Source organism: Vombatus ursinus, unplaced genomic scaffold, assembly GCF_900497805.2.
Source record: "Vombatus ursinus unplaced genomic scaffold, bare-nosed wombat genome assembly UNPS02014786.1, whole genome shotgun sequence".
Taxonomy (NCBI): Eukaryota; Metazoa; Chordata; class Mammalia; order Diprotodontia; family Vombatidae; genus Vombatus; species Vombatus ursinus.
The window spans coordinates 12,911,085-12,929,003 of NW_020954564.1; the positions used below are offsets into that span (position 1 = coordinate 12,911,085).

At 36.3% G+C, this 17,919-nt stretch overlaps 1 protein-coding gene across 4 annotated transcripts in view; it reads right to left on the reverse strand.

Annotated features, from left to right (window-relative positions):
• Positions 1–17,919, reverse strand: part of LOC114047020 (DENN domain-containing protein 1A-like) — a 702,955-nt gene that overhangs the window by 330,913 nt on the left and 354,123 nt on the right. For all 4 annotated transcript variants that reach the window (XM_027867670.1, XM_027867668.1, XM_027867669.1 and 1 more), the window contains 2 exons: positions 14,625–14,678; positions 2,253–2,363 (listed from right to left, as the gene is read on the reverse strand). In XM_027867670.1, the coding sequence (XP_027723471.1) occupies positions 2,253–2,363; positions 14,625–14,678 (165 nt within the window). The remainder of the gene's footprint in view (positions 1–2,252; positions 2,364–14,624; positions 14,679–17,919) is intronic.

Below are 17,919 nucleotides of genomic sequence, written 5' to 3' on the forward strand. Positions count from 1 at the left end.
GTATCGATATATCTATATTATATATAATACATATCACAATATATAATATATCTATATGATATATAATATATCTATATTATGGCTATCTATGCACATGTCAAAATGATCTATCAGACTGTGAGCTACATGAGGAAAAAATTCATATTTTAGCCAAATCTTGCAATTTGATTCAACAAGTATTTATTAAGGGCCTAGAATATGCCATGCCATTCACTATGCATTGTACACAAGAGGAAAGCACAGCACATTCTGAAACATCACTAAATTTTCCCTAGAATGCTTTCACCTCCCCATGGTATATATAGGGGCTTTTTCTTACCAATGACCTCATTGGGATATAAGCCTAGTAGTAGAATTTCTAGGTCAAAGTATATAAAGATTGTAGTTATTTTGCTGGCATAATTCCAGTTGAAAAACAGCTAATGATAAATACTGCTTGCTCCCTCTTCAGCAGTAAACATATGAATTTAGCCTTTGTGGACATAGCAGCACTAAAAAAAAGTTTTATTGATATCTTTTGTTTTTTATATCATAGCCTTCCCAATTCCCTACTCTATGTAAATTTTCCTTGGAACAAAGAAAAACAGTTAAGCAAAACAACTGACAGTCACTGCTTGTGAGGCTCCACACCCACAGTGTCTACCTCTCTAATGAAAAGGGGGAGTGTAGCAATGTATTGTTAGTCAAGATAACCAAAACCTGAAACAATTGTGTTGTGAACAAATAACGGTTTATGAACATAATGGACTAGTATTATATCACAGTGAATTACAAGATTAAAGAATAAACTTGGGAAGAATTATATGAAGTGATGCAGGGCAAGAAAAATAATGTCAAAATGATAACATTCACTATGACCACAACTATATAGTCAAAATAGAGAAGCGATAAAACTGTGATCAAATACAATGGCCAGTGTTATTACCATACTGACAAAGTTAGAAGACACTTTCCTCTTTAAGTTACTCATCAACTATTAAACTACTTCCTCATGGAATGTATTTTGTAAAAGAATTTGTTTGGGCATTTGTTAGGATGTATCTGTTGTGTCAAAAAACAAGATGTACATAAAACCTAAAGTACAGAGAAAAAATTCAGTAAAAATTTATAAACCAAAAAAAAAAAATTTTGCATTTACCACCACCATATAGCTATATTACTGGTCCTGATTGGTGGTGTGATTCCTGTGTTATCTACTTTCAAGGCTGGTATTCCATTACATAAAAATTCATTCTTCCTATTCTGAAACCCAGTCTAGTCACAAAAAACACTTTACAAACTTTAAAGAGCTATAAAAAATGAGCTATTGCCTGGGGTGGTGGGGAAAGCCTGTAATCCCTGATACTAGAGAGGTTGAAGTTGGTGGATTATTTGAGTTTAGAAATTCTGAACTGCAGTGTGCTAAGCTGATCAGTGTGCTAAGCAGTGTGCACACCAAGTCTAATACCCATATGGGGAGCACCTGGAAGCAAAGGCAACCAGGTTCCCTAAGAAAGGACAGAACAGGTCAAAACTTTGAAGCTGATTCAGTCAGAATGAGATAGGGAGATTCACTCTCCTCCCTTCCTCTACCCAAAAAAAGAGCTATTAAAAAAAAAAAGCCCTTAACAGTTTACAAAACACTTTCCTAATAACAACCCATTTGTTTTTGTATCTCCAGTCCTTAGCAATGAGAAGGCACTAAATAAAAGGTTTGTTGACTGATGGCTAGCTATGTAGTCCAGTATTCTTATCTCTGTTTTATAACTGAGGAAACTTAGGATCAATGAATGGAGATTACTTGCTCAAGGCCATATCAATAAGAAGTGAATGCAAGATCTTAGAATTAGAGTTGGAAGGAATGTCCATCCAGCTCCCTCATTTCTAACGAGGAAACTGTCCTAGAAGGTTAAGTAATTAACCCAAGGTAACGAATCACAAAGCTGGTAAATAGTAGCTAGAGACAGTCTTTAAAATCAAATCCTGTGACTGAATCCAGTTAACTGTCTTTTCACTGCCCCATACTGATTGGACTTGAACCTGAGGCCCAGCTTTAAGGTGAGGGCTTTTTTTTTTTTTTTAAAACCTATGCTTCATTAACTGGCTCTTAGGAAGATTCTGGGTACAGAGCCAGGAGATGCTTGTTAAAGTTCAAATAGTACTTTAATGCTTTTCTTGAAGTCATGAAGTATACAAGGATCATTTCTTCCCCTGCTGGACTCCTGGCAGAGAACACAGTTACAGGAGTCATCCTATTTACATTCTCTACTTACAGTGCTCAGCTTGCTGCTGCTGATGAGGATTCGTCGTTCATACAACATACTGGCATAGAGGTGTAGCATGTTGTTGACATCCACAGCCACAAAATATTCAGTCAGATTTCTCTAGGAGGTATAAAAAAGAGTTGGTTGTGTTTTGATTTTATCCTTAATTATAAACATTAACAGACAGTGGAAGTACATGAAACAGAAACAACTTAGTACTCTGGAATCCACTTGCAAGGTACCATTTCCAAATTGGAGGACAGAGTTAACAGGCCACATGGGTCAACCTTTAAGATTCATCACGGTACTATTGCCAATGTTGCCATTCATCTCCCTTCCATTTCACATTTGGTTCTAAATTGAGAAGTCTAGGACTTTGGAGGCATTATTGTAGATGCACAGGTCTAACATCTTAGACCTGAGAGGTTACCTAGCCTATCCAATTCACCTAATGCATGAATCTTTTACCTATCTCCTTGCCTTTGCTCATACTATTTTCCTTGTAATGTGGTCTCCCCTGCCCCTCCTCCTTTTATGCTGAAATCCCAATCATCAAGGTTCAGCTTAAATACCACCTCCCCCAGCAAAGTCTCCTCTGATCCCTCCAGCAGGTGAAAGTGAAAGCTCCCTCTCTGGAGCTCTCAAGCACTGAGGTTCTAGTTTGTATAATAGCTTCTTATGCATGTCTTCTTTCCCCTACTGGGCTGTAAACTCCACAATGTCAGTATCTGATTAATCTTTGGGTCTCTTCAAATGCCTAGCACAGGGTCTTTGCAACACACAGTACAAGGTTGATAAATGTTGAATGAATTAAATTACATTGTAAAATTACTTTAATGATATTAGATCACATTTACATAGGACTTAAATATTTACAAAGCATTTTTCCCCAACAATCCAGTGAGGTAACACTGTCGTCCTGATTTTACACATGAGGAAACTGAGGCTTAGCAACGTTAAATGACCTGCCCCAGGGTCACATGACTACAAAGTGTTGGAGCTAGGATTTAAACCCATGCCTACTGACTTCAAGTTTAGTAATCTTTCCACTACCAAGACTGCATCATGTTTTACTAGAAGAGATGAGAATACAGATAGTAAGAACAAGGAGTAGCATTGGAGATAATTTAGTCCAGCTTTCTCATTTTACAGATGAGGAGACTGAAGCTCAAAAAGGGAAAATGGTTTGTGCATGGCACATAGCTAGTGACAGGCAAGAAGAGAACCAGATTGTGACAAGGCAGCATTCTAGGGAGCTTTTTCAGTAGGTTGCCATTCACTCTTTGAAACAGTACTTTCAATTCCAAGAAAAATATTCAAGTGTTTCATTATGCCCTACTCCTAGGTCTTTAATAGGTATGTGGACATGATTGTTTCTTCAGAGCTACATGGGCTTTCAATGTCACACAATACATTCTCCCAGAAATAAAGAAAAGTTCTCTGTACCAGAAGCTGCAATTTATAATGATTAGGGATTTATAACCGAACAAATTCAAGAGAGCTGAGAGGATTTTACATGCAAATAGCACAATGTGCATTACAACAATTGAAACAGTTGGGAATAAGCATGGGCATTTATCTTATGATTCATTAGTGTTCAGATGAAGTACTGTATTAAGCAGAGAACCTCACAAATTGAGAGGTTTAATTTTGTAACAGATCAAAAATTACAAAGTAAGCACCACATTTAGAAAAAGTGTCCTCCAACAGATGTAGTCCAAAATGTGGCAATCAGCAGAGAAACCAATCAGCAAAAAGAGAATGTTGTGCTGCAGAAAGAGCATGGCGGGAGAAGCCAGAGAACGTGGCTCCTGTCTTGGCTCTCTGAGTACTATTTGTATCACAGCATGAACATCACTGTTCTAGACTTGAGTTCCCTCATGAGTAAAATGAGAGGCTTGGATTAGATAGTGACTAATGTCCCTTTGGCTCCAGTATTTTAAAACTACCTGATCTAGTTTGACTTTAAACCTTGATGTGCTACATTCAATGGCATACCAGTCTATGTCTTAAGATCCTTCCATAGTAACACTCTGTGCTTGCACATGGCATATTCTATGCTCCAACATTTTAGTTACTATGATCCCTTATATTCTAACAATTTATGATTATGTGAAATTTGATGGGAAAAGTAAATAGCATTCCAAGTCAGTCAACAAGAGCATCTCCTGCTGGATGAAGCAAGAAGGACTGCGCTAATGATGTCAGGATAGGGCTCCACTGTAGACGCTCACATGGCAGAGACCTTCTCGCCAACACACACGTGTAGACAAAAATATAGGGTGGATGAAGATTTTAGTAGAAGCTTAACTGTCGATGAAATGTGTAGATTTCTTTTTTCTTTCAAGAAAAAGAAAAATAGGATTGAGGAGCTTAAAGGAGCCCAGAGAGCCCATTAGCACTTTTGACAGATCCAAAGATAACTCTAAAGCCACCAATACGTGGCCTGAGGAGTCTGCCAAGAAGTTTCATACTGTGCAAAAATATGTTCCCCAGCTTGCCATCCAAATATGAAGAAACAGCGTTAGAGACAAATTTTCAGCCTTATTTTGCTGGGATAAGAGAGAAAAAATCCGTAATTGTAAAAATACACTTGAAAAGTAGGGAAAAGAATGGATTAACAAGTAAACCTATATTGGTTAATACAAGAAATACCCTCAGAAACCATATGCTAACAGACTCAGATGCTTGTTGTAAAAGCAACACACAGGTATATTAAAAATATATAACATTTAGCCAAATCCCCTCTAAACTGTCATGTACTTTTTCGGTATTTCTCATCCCATCTGTGCTGATTACCAAGATATTTGTGTCTAAACAGAAGCTGTCTCCTTTATCTGCTTCCTCCCCCTGCCTGTTTCCTTCTGGGATATCACATGCCTGAGTCTATAACTGCTTGAATGGAAGAGATGGGTAAGAACTCTAGTAGCCCAAGGCCCCTGTAAAGTTAGGGGCACTTTAGACTTGAGAAGACATTAGGAAATTGAGAAATAGTATCTTTATCTTCTTTCTATTCCTCTTCCTCATGGCAAAGTCATTAGGACATTCAAGATCACTATACTCTGACTTCAAGATTGGTACTGAGTGGGAGAGAACATAGAGGAGGATGAGGTGGGGAAGAAGAGAAAAGAATAAAGGGAGAGAAAAGGAAAAGAAAGAGGAAGAAGGAAGAAATAGAAAAAAGAAATGAAAGAGAAAGAAGAAAAAGAGAAAGAAGAGGAGATGGGAAAGGGGGAGCTGGAAGAGAGGAATTGCAGGGGGGGAGAATAGAGGATACAGGGGATGAGAAGATATAAGAATAAAGAGAAAAGGAGATGAAGGAGTAGCAGATGAAAAATAAAGAGGAAGGAAGGGAAAAGAAGGAAAATGAGGAAAATAAGAAAGGGCTAGAGACAAAAGAGATGAAAAATGAGGAATGAAAGAAGCATAGGGACCTAGAGGAAAAATATTTGGATATTGTGGAAGACAGTCTTTCCAGCATAGTTCTAACCCCAAATTGATCCTCCCACACCAATATTAGTCAACTTTTTGATCATTTCACTGTGTTTAGTGACTTTTAGGACCATATCCACTATGAATAATTGAGGTCTAAGTTTCTTCTCATAAAATGAGGGGAAAGGAATCGTTTTCTAAGGTACTTTCTTTCTTTAACATTTGATGATCTTATGACTCACAAAACTCCTTTTAGAACAGTCTACCAGGCAAGAATGTTTTATACTCTTTCAATAGGTTTATTTCTGAAACATGACATTTGTTCTGATTATGCCACAAAGCAAGTCTTCAAATGCTTTCCCTAAGTTGGTATTATATTGTTAGATCTTCATGGATAGTTTATTACTTTTTTCAGGGGAATTGAGTATATATTATAAATTCTGAGTCTAAAATGTTTAAGAAGGAAATGTCTTAAAAGTTTAAGAAAAAGCCCATTCATTAGATTTATAAAACATAAAATGTTGGAGCTGGGAAGGATCTTAGAATATTAGAACATAAAAATTTAGAAGCATTGAGGACCTTATCAGAATATTAAAAGTATGACAGGTTTAGAATTAGAGCTTGAAGGGGTCTTAAAAATTTTTAGTCTAATCCTCTTTTTTTTTTTAATTAAAAAAAATTTAAATTATAGAAGGAAACTGAGACCTAAAATGCAAAGGCATAATTTGAACCTATGTCTTCTATCTCCAAAATTCAGGGCTCTTTCTACCTAATTATGATGCCTCCCTCTGTTAAAACAAAGAACAGCAAACGAAGAAAGAAGCTCAGATACCACAGAGTAAAACCACCATTTTATGAATGACAAAATTGAGGCCCTAAAGGGGAAGTGACTTGAACCAGGTCATAAAGTGGCAGAGTTGAAACTAGGGCCTACATCTTCAGAAAGTCAGTCCAGTGCTGTTTAATAAGGACTCAAGTCAGCAATAAGATTTATCAGAAAGAAAGCAGAGATTAGCCGGAGTCATTCTTCTCTACCAATGTAAAAACTATTTCAATAAACAATTACCTGACAATCTCCCTATGTGATAATGGATTGACTGCAATGAACTCCATTTGTTTATTTTTGGATGTCACTAAGAGTTCATAAATCTTGTCTGTATCACAGAGAATCTTCGGGAAAAGTGACACCTCAGTGATGTTATATGTAACTGTCCCTTCTAAATGCTTTCTATGAATCATTAACCATTTTGTCCGACACCAAGCCAGATAATCATGACAAGTTTGTTTAATATTTCACATGGAGTTCTGTATGATTACCTATTAATCAACTGAAACTTTCAAAACACAACTAACATGGGGTGCCTTACACCACTAGCATAATACTACAATTATTGCTACATATCCACTTGTAATCTGGGTCATTTCTTTAATATATAATTTAAATATAATTATAATATGATATAATATTTAAATATAACACATATTTAATAATAAATTGGTTAAAGTCTAAAACAGGTTTGTTTAATTTTTTTTTAATCCCTTTAACAATCCTTCACTGAAATTTTCCTTCAATAGGTTCGGGTTCCTTCATTGCCTTGTTGTGTCAATTATATGACATTTGATTTTCAAAGGTTATGCCACCTGAACAAAAGGAAAGTCTTGTCACAACAATAATAGCTAGCATTTATATAGTAGTTTTAAGGTTTATGAATTGACTTATGAAAAACATCTCATTTGAGCCTCACGACAACCCCATCTCAACCCTGAGGTAAAGACGTTATTATTCCCATTTACAGATGATGAGGAAACAAAGATTAAGTGAGGCGGGCAGGTGGTACATTAGATAAAGTTCTGGGCCAAGAGCCAGGAAGACAGGAATTCAAATCCACCCTCCAAGACTTCATAGATGTGTGATCTCGGCTAAGTCATTTAACCTCTGTCTATCTCAAGATCCTCATTTGTTTAAAAAAAATGTGTGTGTGTGTGTGTGTGTGTGTGTGTGTGTGTGTGTGTGTGTGCTTGAGATAACAATAGTACTCACTTCTCAGGGTTGTTGTGAGGATAAAATGAAATCATTTGTAAAGAGGTTGGCAAACCTTAACATGCTATGTAAATGCTAGCTGTTATTATTATTATGGATCAACATCATCATTTTTATCATTAGTATTATCATCTGACTGGCCATCATCATATAGCTAGTATGCATCAGAGGCAGAATTTAAATCCTGTCTTCTTGATTGCAAGTTCATCACTTTCTCCTCTAGATCACGTTGCTTTTCTTTGTACTGGCCCACAGATGGACTGACTCTAAGTCTGTAATCTGTGGGACAACCAAGCAAAACAGTGAAATAGAGACTTATCACTGGCATGTTCATCATGAGATGATTAAGTGTTGTTACCACAGCAACTCATGAAACCAATTACCAAGGAATAATGGGACTGTAGTCTGCCTCAACGGAGAATGTCCTCTCACAGATAAAGCCTTCAAGTACTGAAGCATTTTTTCTCATAACTCTCATGAAGGATATTCATATTAAATACATACCATCATCATAATAACAACAAATCACAGCTTAAAAAAAACTTTTAGTATTTTCTGTACAATAACCATGTGGAATAGGCCACACAAAGATTACCATTCCCCATTTTGAAAAAGATAAAACTGAGGTCCAGAATAGCCTAACAACACTAGGAGGAAATTAAATTGCTGGCAGTGTCAACATTATTACATCATTCTATAGATGAAAAGCTAAGGCCAAAGGAGAAATAACATACCCAAGACTACATGGTTAGTAAATTTCCAACAATCACATATATAATAAACCCAGGTATCTTGACTCCCTATCTAGTGCTCTTTTGCTTACATTTTGCTATTAGATGAAACAAACTCATGCTCCTGTGACATTGCCATATAGGTTAAATACTAATGATAAATTACAGGTATTACATTCACTTCCTTTGAAAGGAAAAACATAGTTTTTATATTAAAGTTATGGAAAAATAGAAAATAAACTTCAGTAAGAATTTGAAAATTGAACTATTTCAACTGCAGGGGTGCAGTGGAAAGAATATTGGCTTAGAAGTAAAACAAAACTTTGGATTCAGACCCTCAGATATCACTCATACTTCACAGCTGTGTGATCCTACTTATGTCACTTCTCTTCTTGGGACCTCATGTTTAAGTTTTTTAAAAAAATTTTATTGATATCTTTTTTTCTACATCATTATAATTTTTCTCAATATTTTTCCCTCCTTGCCTATCCTGAAGAATCAACCTATAAAACAAATAATTTTTTAAAAGGAAAAAAATTACTAAAATTGACACATTAGAGGTCTGAAAATATGGGCAATATGTGGACCTTTCACACCTGCTAAAGAATGGGAAGTGGTGGTCTTCTCCTACCCCTTCTTTGGAGCCACATTTGTTCCTTGAGGCTCTGTAACATTCACTTTGGATTGTTTTGTGGCTATTCATTCCATTTACACTGTTTTATTCATTGTGTATATTGTGTTCTTGGCTCTGCTTTACTTTGCATTTTATTAGATCATGTAATCCTTTCCATGCTTCTCTCATTCATCATATTTGTCATTTCTCCATTACATTAACATACCTCAAATTGTTTAACTGACTGATAAGCATCTATTGGTTTCCAATTTTGTGCTTATCGGTCAGTTAAACAATTGTGGTATATATGAGGACTTTTTTCTTATAACATCAGTGGGGAATAAGCCTTGTACTGGAATCTTTTGGTAAAAGGGTATGGACATTTTAGTCACTTTATTTGCGTTAGTTCCAAACTGTTTTTCAAAATGTTTGTACTGATTCACTGCTACAACTTCACCAACAATGTACTAGTATGCCTAGTACTGTAATCTCTTGGTCAAAAGGTATGGAGATTTTAATCACTTTATTTGCATTAATTCCAAATTGCTTTTCAAAATGCTTGTACTAATTCAGGGCTACAGCTTTACCAACAATGCATTAGTGTTCTCAAAACCCTTCCAACAATGACTATTAACATGCTTTTGTAATCTTTTCCACTTTGTAGCATGTGAGGTAAAACATCATTTTGGTTCTAATTTGGAAAAAAATATTTTGTGTGCTTTGGAAGATTAATATCCATAGATTTAGTGCATTTTGTAGTTATTTTGAATATTGCCCTTTCCATTATTGCTTTTTGGATTCTGTTGTGCTGTTAAAACTTTTATGGGTTTATTTTGTAGCCTACAACTTTGCTAAAGCTATTATCTTACTCAGTTTCTTTACTGAATTCCTACGATTTCCTAAGTAACATCATGCCATCAGTAGATAGGGATAGTTTGGTTTCCTTTTTACTTATTGCTATGCTTTTAATTTATTTCTCTTGCCTTATTACTAACATTTATATAACTATATCAAATAAATATAGGGAAGGGGGCATACTTCCTTTTCTCCTATATTTACTGGGAAAGCTTTTAGTATTTACCCAGTTCATATGATTTTAGGTAGATCCTTTATATGATTTTTTTGTTTGTTTGTTTTTAGGCAATTGGGGTTAAGTGACTTGCCCAGGGTCACACAACTAGTAAGTGTCAAATGTTTTGGTCTGAGGACAGATTTGAACTCAGGTCCTCCTGACCTCAGGGCCGGTGCTCTATCCACTGCGCCACCTAGCTGCCCCCTTTATGTGATATTAAAAAGAAGATCTCTCTATATTTATATCTGATAGGCTTTTTTTTTAAAGCATAAATCAGCATTACTCCTTGCCCCATTCCAAAGGCTTTTTCTTAACTAACTGAGATAATCATGTGGTTTTGGGAATTTTTTAATGTATCTTGTACCTAGTAAGCCCTTAATAAATATTCACTGTATTTAACTAGACTGCATTTTGTTTTTAATGTGATAAACATGTTGATTGTTTCCTTAATGTTTAATAATGTCTGTATCCCTGGGTAAGTACAACTTGATAATGACAATTGATTTCTTCGGTGAATTGCTGTAGTCCGTGTGACAGGATTTTATTTAACATTTCTGAATTGATATTCATGAATGATATGAATATATAGTTCTTCTTTGCTTTATCCTCCATGGTTTAGGTATTAGGACTATATTTCTCACATAAAAAGAGTCTGGTAGAGTGCTCTCTTAATTTTTAAGAATAATTAGCAGTGTTGGTATTAATTGTTCTTTAAAAGTTTGATAGAATTATGGATAGAAAATTATGGATATATCAGAACCAGGAGTTTTTTTCTTTGGTAGTTCCTTTATTAGATAGTTCTATGGAATACTGTTACGCTCTGAGAAATGACAAGCAGAATGATTTCCAAAAAACCTGGAAGACTTATATGAATTCACACAAAGTGAAGTAAGCAGAACCAGAACATTGTACACAGTAACAGCAATACTGTTCAATGAAGAACTGTGAATGACTTTGCTACTCTGATCAATGATACAAGACAATTCCAAAGGACCCATGATGAAAAATGTTATCCACCTCCAGAGAAAGCACTAATGATTACTAGTAGCAGATTGAAGCATACGTTTTTTACTTTCTTTATTTTTCTTGTTTGTGTGTGTCTTTTCTTTTGCAACATTGCTAACATGGAAATATGTTTTGCATGATTTCACATGTACAACTGGTATCACATTGTTTGCCTTCTCAAGAAGGGGAAAAGAGTGGGAAGAAGAGAATTTAAAACTCAACATTTTAAAAAAAGTGATCATTAAAATTTTTTTTACATGTAATTGGGAAATATGTAACAAATTAGTAAGAATTTTTTTTTTAAAACAGGAAATTGAGGCAGCTAGGTGGCACAGGATAGAGTACTAACCCTTAAGTCAAGAAGACCTGAGTTCAAATCTGGCCTTGGACACTACTGTGTGACCCTCAAAAAAAAAAAAAGAGGAAATTGATAGAGAGGTTGAGATATTTGTTCACAATCAATTAACAATGAATACGTTAATTGATTGTGAAAAGAAGTGAGGAGATTACAAGACCTTAGCTTAAAAAGGCCAATGTCTCCCACTGCATCCCAGGCCATTTCCAGTCATACTGTTCTATATCTTGCCACTGGATCCAGATAGCTCTGGAGGAGAAAGGGAGGCTGGTGACTTTGCACAGCTTTCCCTCACTCAAATTCAATTCACTTGCAAGTTATGGCATCATCTTCCTACTAGTAGTCTGAGCTGCCCTACAGGGGACCCAAATGGCCAGTTCTAGTCACGCAACTCCTCTCCTCTCTTCCTCTCCCCTTTCCTCCCATCTCCTCTCCCCACATGGGGTATCATACCCTTACCTGAGGGTACTCTGCCCAAAGGAAGGTAAATTTTGATGCCTGAAACCTACCTTGATTTCTTGGGGTTAGTTGGCTAGATTTCTTCTTAAAAACCATGCCTTAAACTCAATTCACTCTGGCTTTCATTGATTGACCAACAATAGGCCCCTGCCCAAGCACCATTTAATGGCTATTTTTTGGGCCCAGATGACTCAAAGTGAATGTAAACAGTAATTGTTTCTCTTTTGGCCAGAAACCCTAAGGGTCTTCCCCCCCAGCTTGGTGTTTTTGTATTTTCTGTTTTTGTTTTTGTTTTGGATTAGAGGGGCCATACCTTGACTTATTAAAACAGCTGTAATCACTGAATGGGCATTGCCTCAGTCAAAGTGAGAACTTGGAAAGATCTTAAAAAGGCCAAGGTCCCCCGGAACTGCAGCCTGGGCCAACTCCAGTTGTCCTGACCTATATCTGGCCACTAGACCCAGATGGCTCTGGAGGAGAAAGTAGAGACTGGTGATTTTCCATAGCCCTCCCTCACTCAAATCCAATTCCCTTGCAAGTTATGGCATCATCTTCCCGATGTCATGATCCTCTTTGAGAACGAAGGACAAACCACACAAGTTCTATATCCTTTTTAAAGTGTACATTATTTATCTATTTGGTTTTCTGTTAGGTCTTTTTCATTGGATTATTTAATCCATTCACATTTAAAGTTATAAAAGGTAGGTTTATGTTTTCTTCCATTTTCCTCTAATGTTATTTGTTTATTTTTTTCCAAATTAAGATTCCTCCCCCTTACCTGCCCTTCTTCTGTAAACATGGTACTTTGACATCTCAGCTTTTTAGTTTATTCTCTTTTAAGGGAACTCAATTTCCCACTAGCTCTTTTCCTCTTATCCTTAAGTTCCTAGCACTCCCCATTTGTCACACTATTCCCTAGTTTTGCTTAATTTGCTAATTCCTTTTTCTTTCGTCCTTATTAATCATCTAATTCTTCTCTTTTTCTTCTCAGTTAAGTAGTCAAGGAAAATATACATTCCTTGCCGTAATTCCACCCTCTGCTTTCAACTTGTTTCAAGGTTTTGTTTTTGTTTTAATTTTCTGTGCTTTAAAAAAGGATCTTTTCCTCATTCTCTCCATTATTTCTCTTTACATTCTCTCTATTATAGACTTTGATTCACAGTCCATAAACTCATTTATTCCTTAAATCTGTGTTCCTCATGGATTTAAAGCTCCTAAAGAACCTATTTACAGATCTTGTCCCCTATCCCTTCTCCATTTGTCTGTTGAGCCTCAGTTGTGGAGATAACAATTCATGGATATGACAGAGAGGAAAAAAGTGTTGCCCCAGGGTAGAAATTTTCTGGTATCCTTGATTTTATACTTCATTATTACCCTGTGCCCTCCCTATGATTATTCTCTACCTTCATTCCCTCATTTGCCATGAAATCTCTACTTTGAGTCCATGCCCTTCCACCCTTCAGTATGTCAGCTGTCCCCAGGATTCTCCTCAGGCAGAATGCTGTCCACAGAGGCAAAACACTCTCTCAGACAGAGCAGTCTCTCAAAGTACCAGATGCCAGTAGATCACTCCCATTGTAACAAACCCATTTCACCCCATGGGAACATTCTCCCACAGAATCCCCTCAAATTTCTGAATTGAGAGTCTCCCCTTTGCTTCCCTCTGTTTTCCCCCTACCTTTCTCACTTTACCCATTTTCCTATGGGGCCTGCTTGAGGACACAGTGCTAAGTTAGCATGGTAGGAATTAAAGACTAATCTTTTCTACTGTTGATTCACTGGGCTGTCCACCTTTCTAGTGTTACTGGTGTTTTACTATTGAGACACTTGCAACTGTTTTACCTCTTCCACATAATTCTTGCTTTGAAGAGATCTGAGAGGTCATAAACACTGAAGAAAATGTCTGGTCTTCCATCTTGTTGGTCACATGACTGAATACTGAGCCCCAGATTTTTCATCAGTAAATCAGGAGTAATAATACCTCAATTGTCTGTGATATGGCTTCCTAAAGTGGTTAGAGATTTACTTATTCCAATGCTGGAGTAAACTGCCATATTAGGAAGTATAGACCTAACTCCCTTTACTATGAATCCTTTCCATGAAGCAGTGGAAAAGTGTGATGGAATCACAAAATGCTCAAGTTGGAAGGGACATTAGAAATCATTAGGTCTGCTTTTTATATATGTTATATATGTGTGTGTGTATGTATATGTATATGTATATATGTGTGTCTATGTATATGCATGTGTGTGTGTGTGTGTGTGTGTGTGTGTGTGTGTGTGTGAGAGAGAGAGAGACATTTTATATATGAGGAAAGGGAAGTCCCGAGAGGGGAAGTGATTTGCCCAAGATCCCACAGTCAGTAGTGGCAGAAGTATAATTCAAACTTAATTTTTTGACTCAAAGTGCCTGAATTTAATGGTGAAGCTAAAGGCATGCACAAGAAGTTTCAAGAAAAAGGGCTTGCTAATCTTCAATAGCATAAATGATTGCCGGATACCAGTGAATGGATGAAGTATTGCAAATTATTAATCTTCACAGAATGGGGATGGGGATGGGAGGACAGAATTCTCTACTACTGTTACAATTACTCAGATTCTCTTGACCTACCCCTAAAAACTTTCAGAAGGGTAGAGAGAAATAAAAGGAATTTAAATCAACTCAAATACTCACATTTTCAGGTATGCTGGGAAGTTCTCTTGTGTCAGGCACAGTAAAGTAAGAGTGCTAGGGGGGAAAACAAAAACCCAGAAGGTAATTTGTTTTTGTAAAAATGAGTAATAGTAATAATGGTAACGACAATAATAGTTATTTATATAGCACTTTAAGGTTCAAAGAACACACACATTATCTATTTGATCATACCCAATAAATCTATGGAGGTAGGTGGAGCAAATATAATTTGCCCTATTTTACAGATGAGGAAATGTAAGTTTAGAAAGAGTAAGTGATATCCAAGAGTTAGTAAATGAAAGAGTCACAACTCAAACTCAGGTTTCATGATTCCAAATTCTGTGTTCCTTTTACTATAGAAGGTTGCATATTATCTGGAGCCAAACATGCTGAATCACTGCTAAAATCATTTAAAAAATTAAATGCTTTGTTGATGCAAAGAAAAATGGCAATAAAGTTTACTGCAAAATATTCCTGAACATTTAAAACAATAGTCTGGAATCATAATACAAAGGAATGAGAAAACTATCCACTGACATTCTTCTCCCACACAGTGCTGTAGAGGTGACAATGTGCTCTTGCACACAAGCATAAACTCTAGCAAGGTCTTATTAAATTGGAGTAAAAGCCTGATGTTTGTCATAATATCATGAGATGGCAAAACAGAAATGATTTCTAAAAAATCCATAGCAGCTTATAAAGGTCATCATCCAAGGTTTGGCAGGGATTGCAATTTGTGCTCCTGAAGGCAATATTCACAAAGAAATTGAAGATTTTTCAAAATGTCAAAATAAAAACCTTATTAATTCTTGCCTTAAGTATCATTTCCAGGATCTATGATTTTTATTGATACAAGAAATTCCTCCATCAAAAAATTGTAACTACTTTATATTTTAAGAGTTAATTGAAGAAATGTTTGATGAATTGAACTGTGAGATGATGAACCTAAAAAATTCATCACAATAATCATAACATCACATTTCTTCAACTTTTTTCTCTATTTTACAATTTCTTCTTTCCTTCCTTCCTCAAGGTTCTGTCCTGGGCTTTCTTCTAGTCTCATCTTTCTCTTCCCCCTCCTCTTTTCTCCTCTCTTCTAGACACTCTCTTGGTATCCTTATCAGCTCAAGTAGATTTAATTATCACCTCTATGTAAAAGATTCTCAGATCTCTACATTAGCCCTAGACCTTCTCATGAATGCTACCATCTATCCTTTGGATATTTCAAATTGGGTATACTGTAGGTATTTCAAAATCAACATGTCTCCAAAGTGAACTCATTGTCTTTCCTCCAAGAAGTCACTCTTTTAAATTTCTCTATTTCTGATGAGGGCACCACCATTCTTCTGGTTACCCAAATTTATAACCACAGAGTCATCTTCAGTTCCTGTCAATCACCCCATATGTCTGAACAGTTGCCCAGTTGATTCTAACTCCACAACCTTTCTTGTATCTGTTCTATTCTCTGCACTTAAATAACACCAACCTATGTCAAGCCCTTATCACTTCTCACCCAGAGTATTGAAAAAATATAATTGATCTCCCTGGCTCCAGTCTCTCCTCTTTCTAATCTATTCTTCTCAGAGTCAAAATAATGTTCCTAAAAGGCAGGTTTGACTCTATCACTCCTTGCTAATGAAATTCCAGTGGTTCACTAGCATCTTGAGGGTCAAATACAAACTCCTCTGTTTGGTACTTAGCACACTGTCTGGCACATATATAGCAAAATGCTTAATATATTGCCTGGCATATAGTGCTTAATAAAATGCTAGTTGACTGTTGACTCCAACCTACCTTCCCACTCTTGTTAGATATTATTCCCCTTCATACATTCTACAGTCCAGCTAACCTAGCCTTTCTATTCCTTTCACATTCATCTCCCAACTTTGCAAATTTGTATAGGTTTTCCCCCATGCCTAATATGTTCTCCCTCATTTTCACCTCACAAAATCACTAGTTTTCATCAAAGGTCAGCTCAAGTATCACCTTCTACATGAAGCTTTTCCTGAGTTCATCTGCTGCTATTTCCTCCCCATGAAAATAAACCTGTCTTTATTCTGTACAATAAATTGTAATAAAATGACTAAAATTCCAGAATTAGAAAGGTAAGAAGAGAGACCACTAATCAAAACTAGCATTTCCTAATCAAGTATCATGATTCAAGTCTCAGATTCTCCCAAGAAGGTATAGGGTAATAGGAGTCTAGGTGGGATAGTTTTGGTTTTATGGGATACATTTTGGCTCAAATGCAGCTCAGTGTATCTCAAGGTGAAGCAAGTTATCTAATACAGTGTTTGTAAAGGAGAAGGTTTCACATCCTCTCTCTCCAAGTAATAAATATAAAACCTTGATAAAGTTTTAAATGTGTAAATCAGATGGTCTAGCCCTAGTAATTTCTTTATTATGTAGGAACCTCTTGGATTCAGTTGAAAATGGAACAGTTGATTAGTCTGTCTCTGAGGGCCTTTAAAAAACTGAAAGTATTTCTGCAGTGAGATGGCAAGTTCAATATTGGAGGACTCCAAGTTTAGGCAATGAGCTGGAGCCATGTTCCACAAAAGGAAACTGCCCACGGGAATAATAGAAAATCTGTCTTTCTTCTCTACTCCTGTCACTTGACTATACCATTATCATCTAAGAGACAAGATCAGTAGCAGAGTATCCAACTAGGATCAGAGACTAACAAGTAGAAGAAAACACATCCAAACAGAAGCAAAGTGACACAATAGGAACAATTAAATATGCAGATGGTATGACCCCTAGCACCAGAGAAGAATTTCCAGGTCATGAAGCTTAAGGAGTTATATTATCCTTTTGCCACATGGATATTCTCTATGTGTGCCTCTCTATGGTTCCACTCTAAGTTTGAACTCATTCTTTCCATGGATCTGTTTATATATGTGAGTATGATCCAGGCTCTGGAAGAGACTTTTTAGATCAACTGTTCTTATTATACCATCTTAGTAAATATATTTTCTAAAAGCTAATTAAGTGCATTGGCTGATTATCAGCGAGAAGCACTTTGGTGTTGAGTAAGAGTGGTAGAAATTGAACCACTCAGGGTTACCCCAACTACTCAGAATGAGTAGCAGTTACAATGTTACAATGTCTGAGGACTCCACACAGACAGCATGAATGCAATGTTGAGGAAAGGTCCTACAAGGATGCTATGTGTATAGGTAATCCCTTCTGGTGAAATATAAAGTACTTGATGGCAGACTTTTATTTTTGTCACTGGTTGCTTTGTCAGTGGTCAGCACAGTTTCTGACACATAGTAAGTACTTTAAGAAAAGC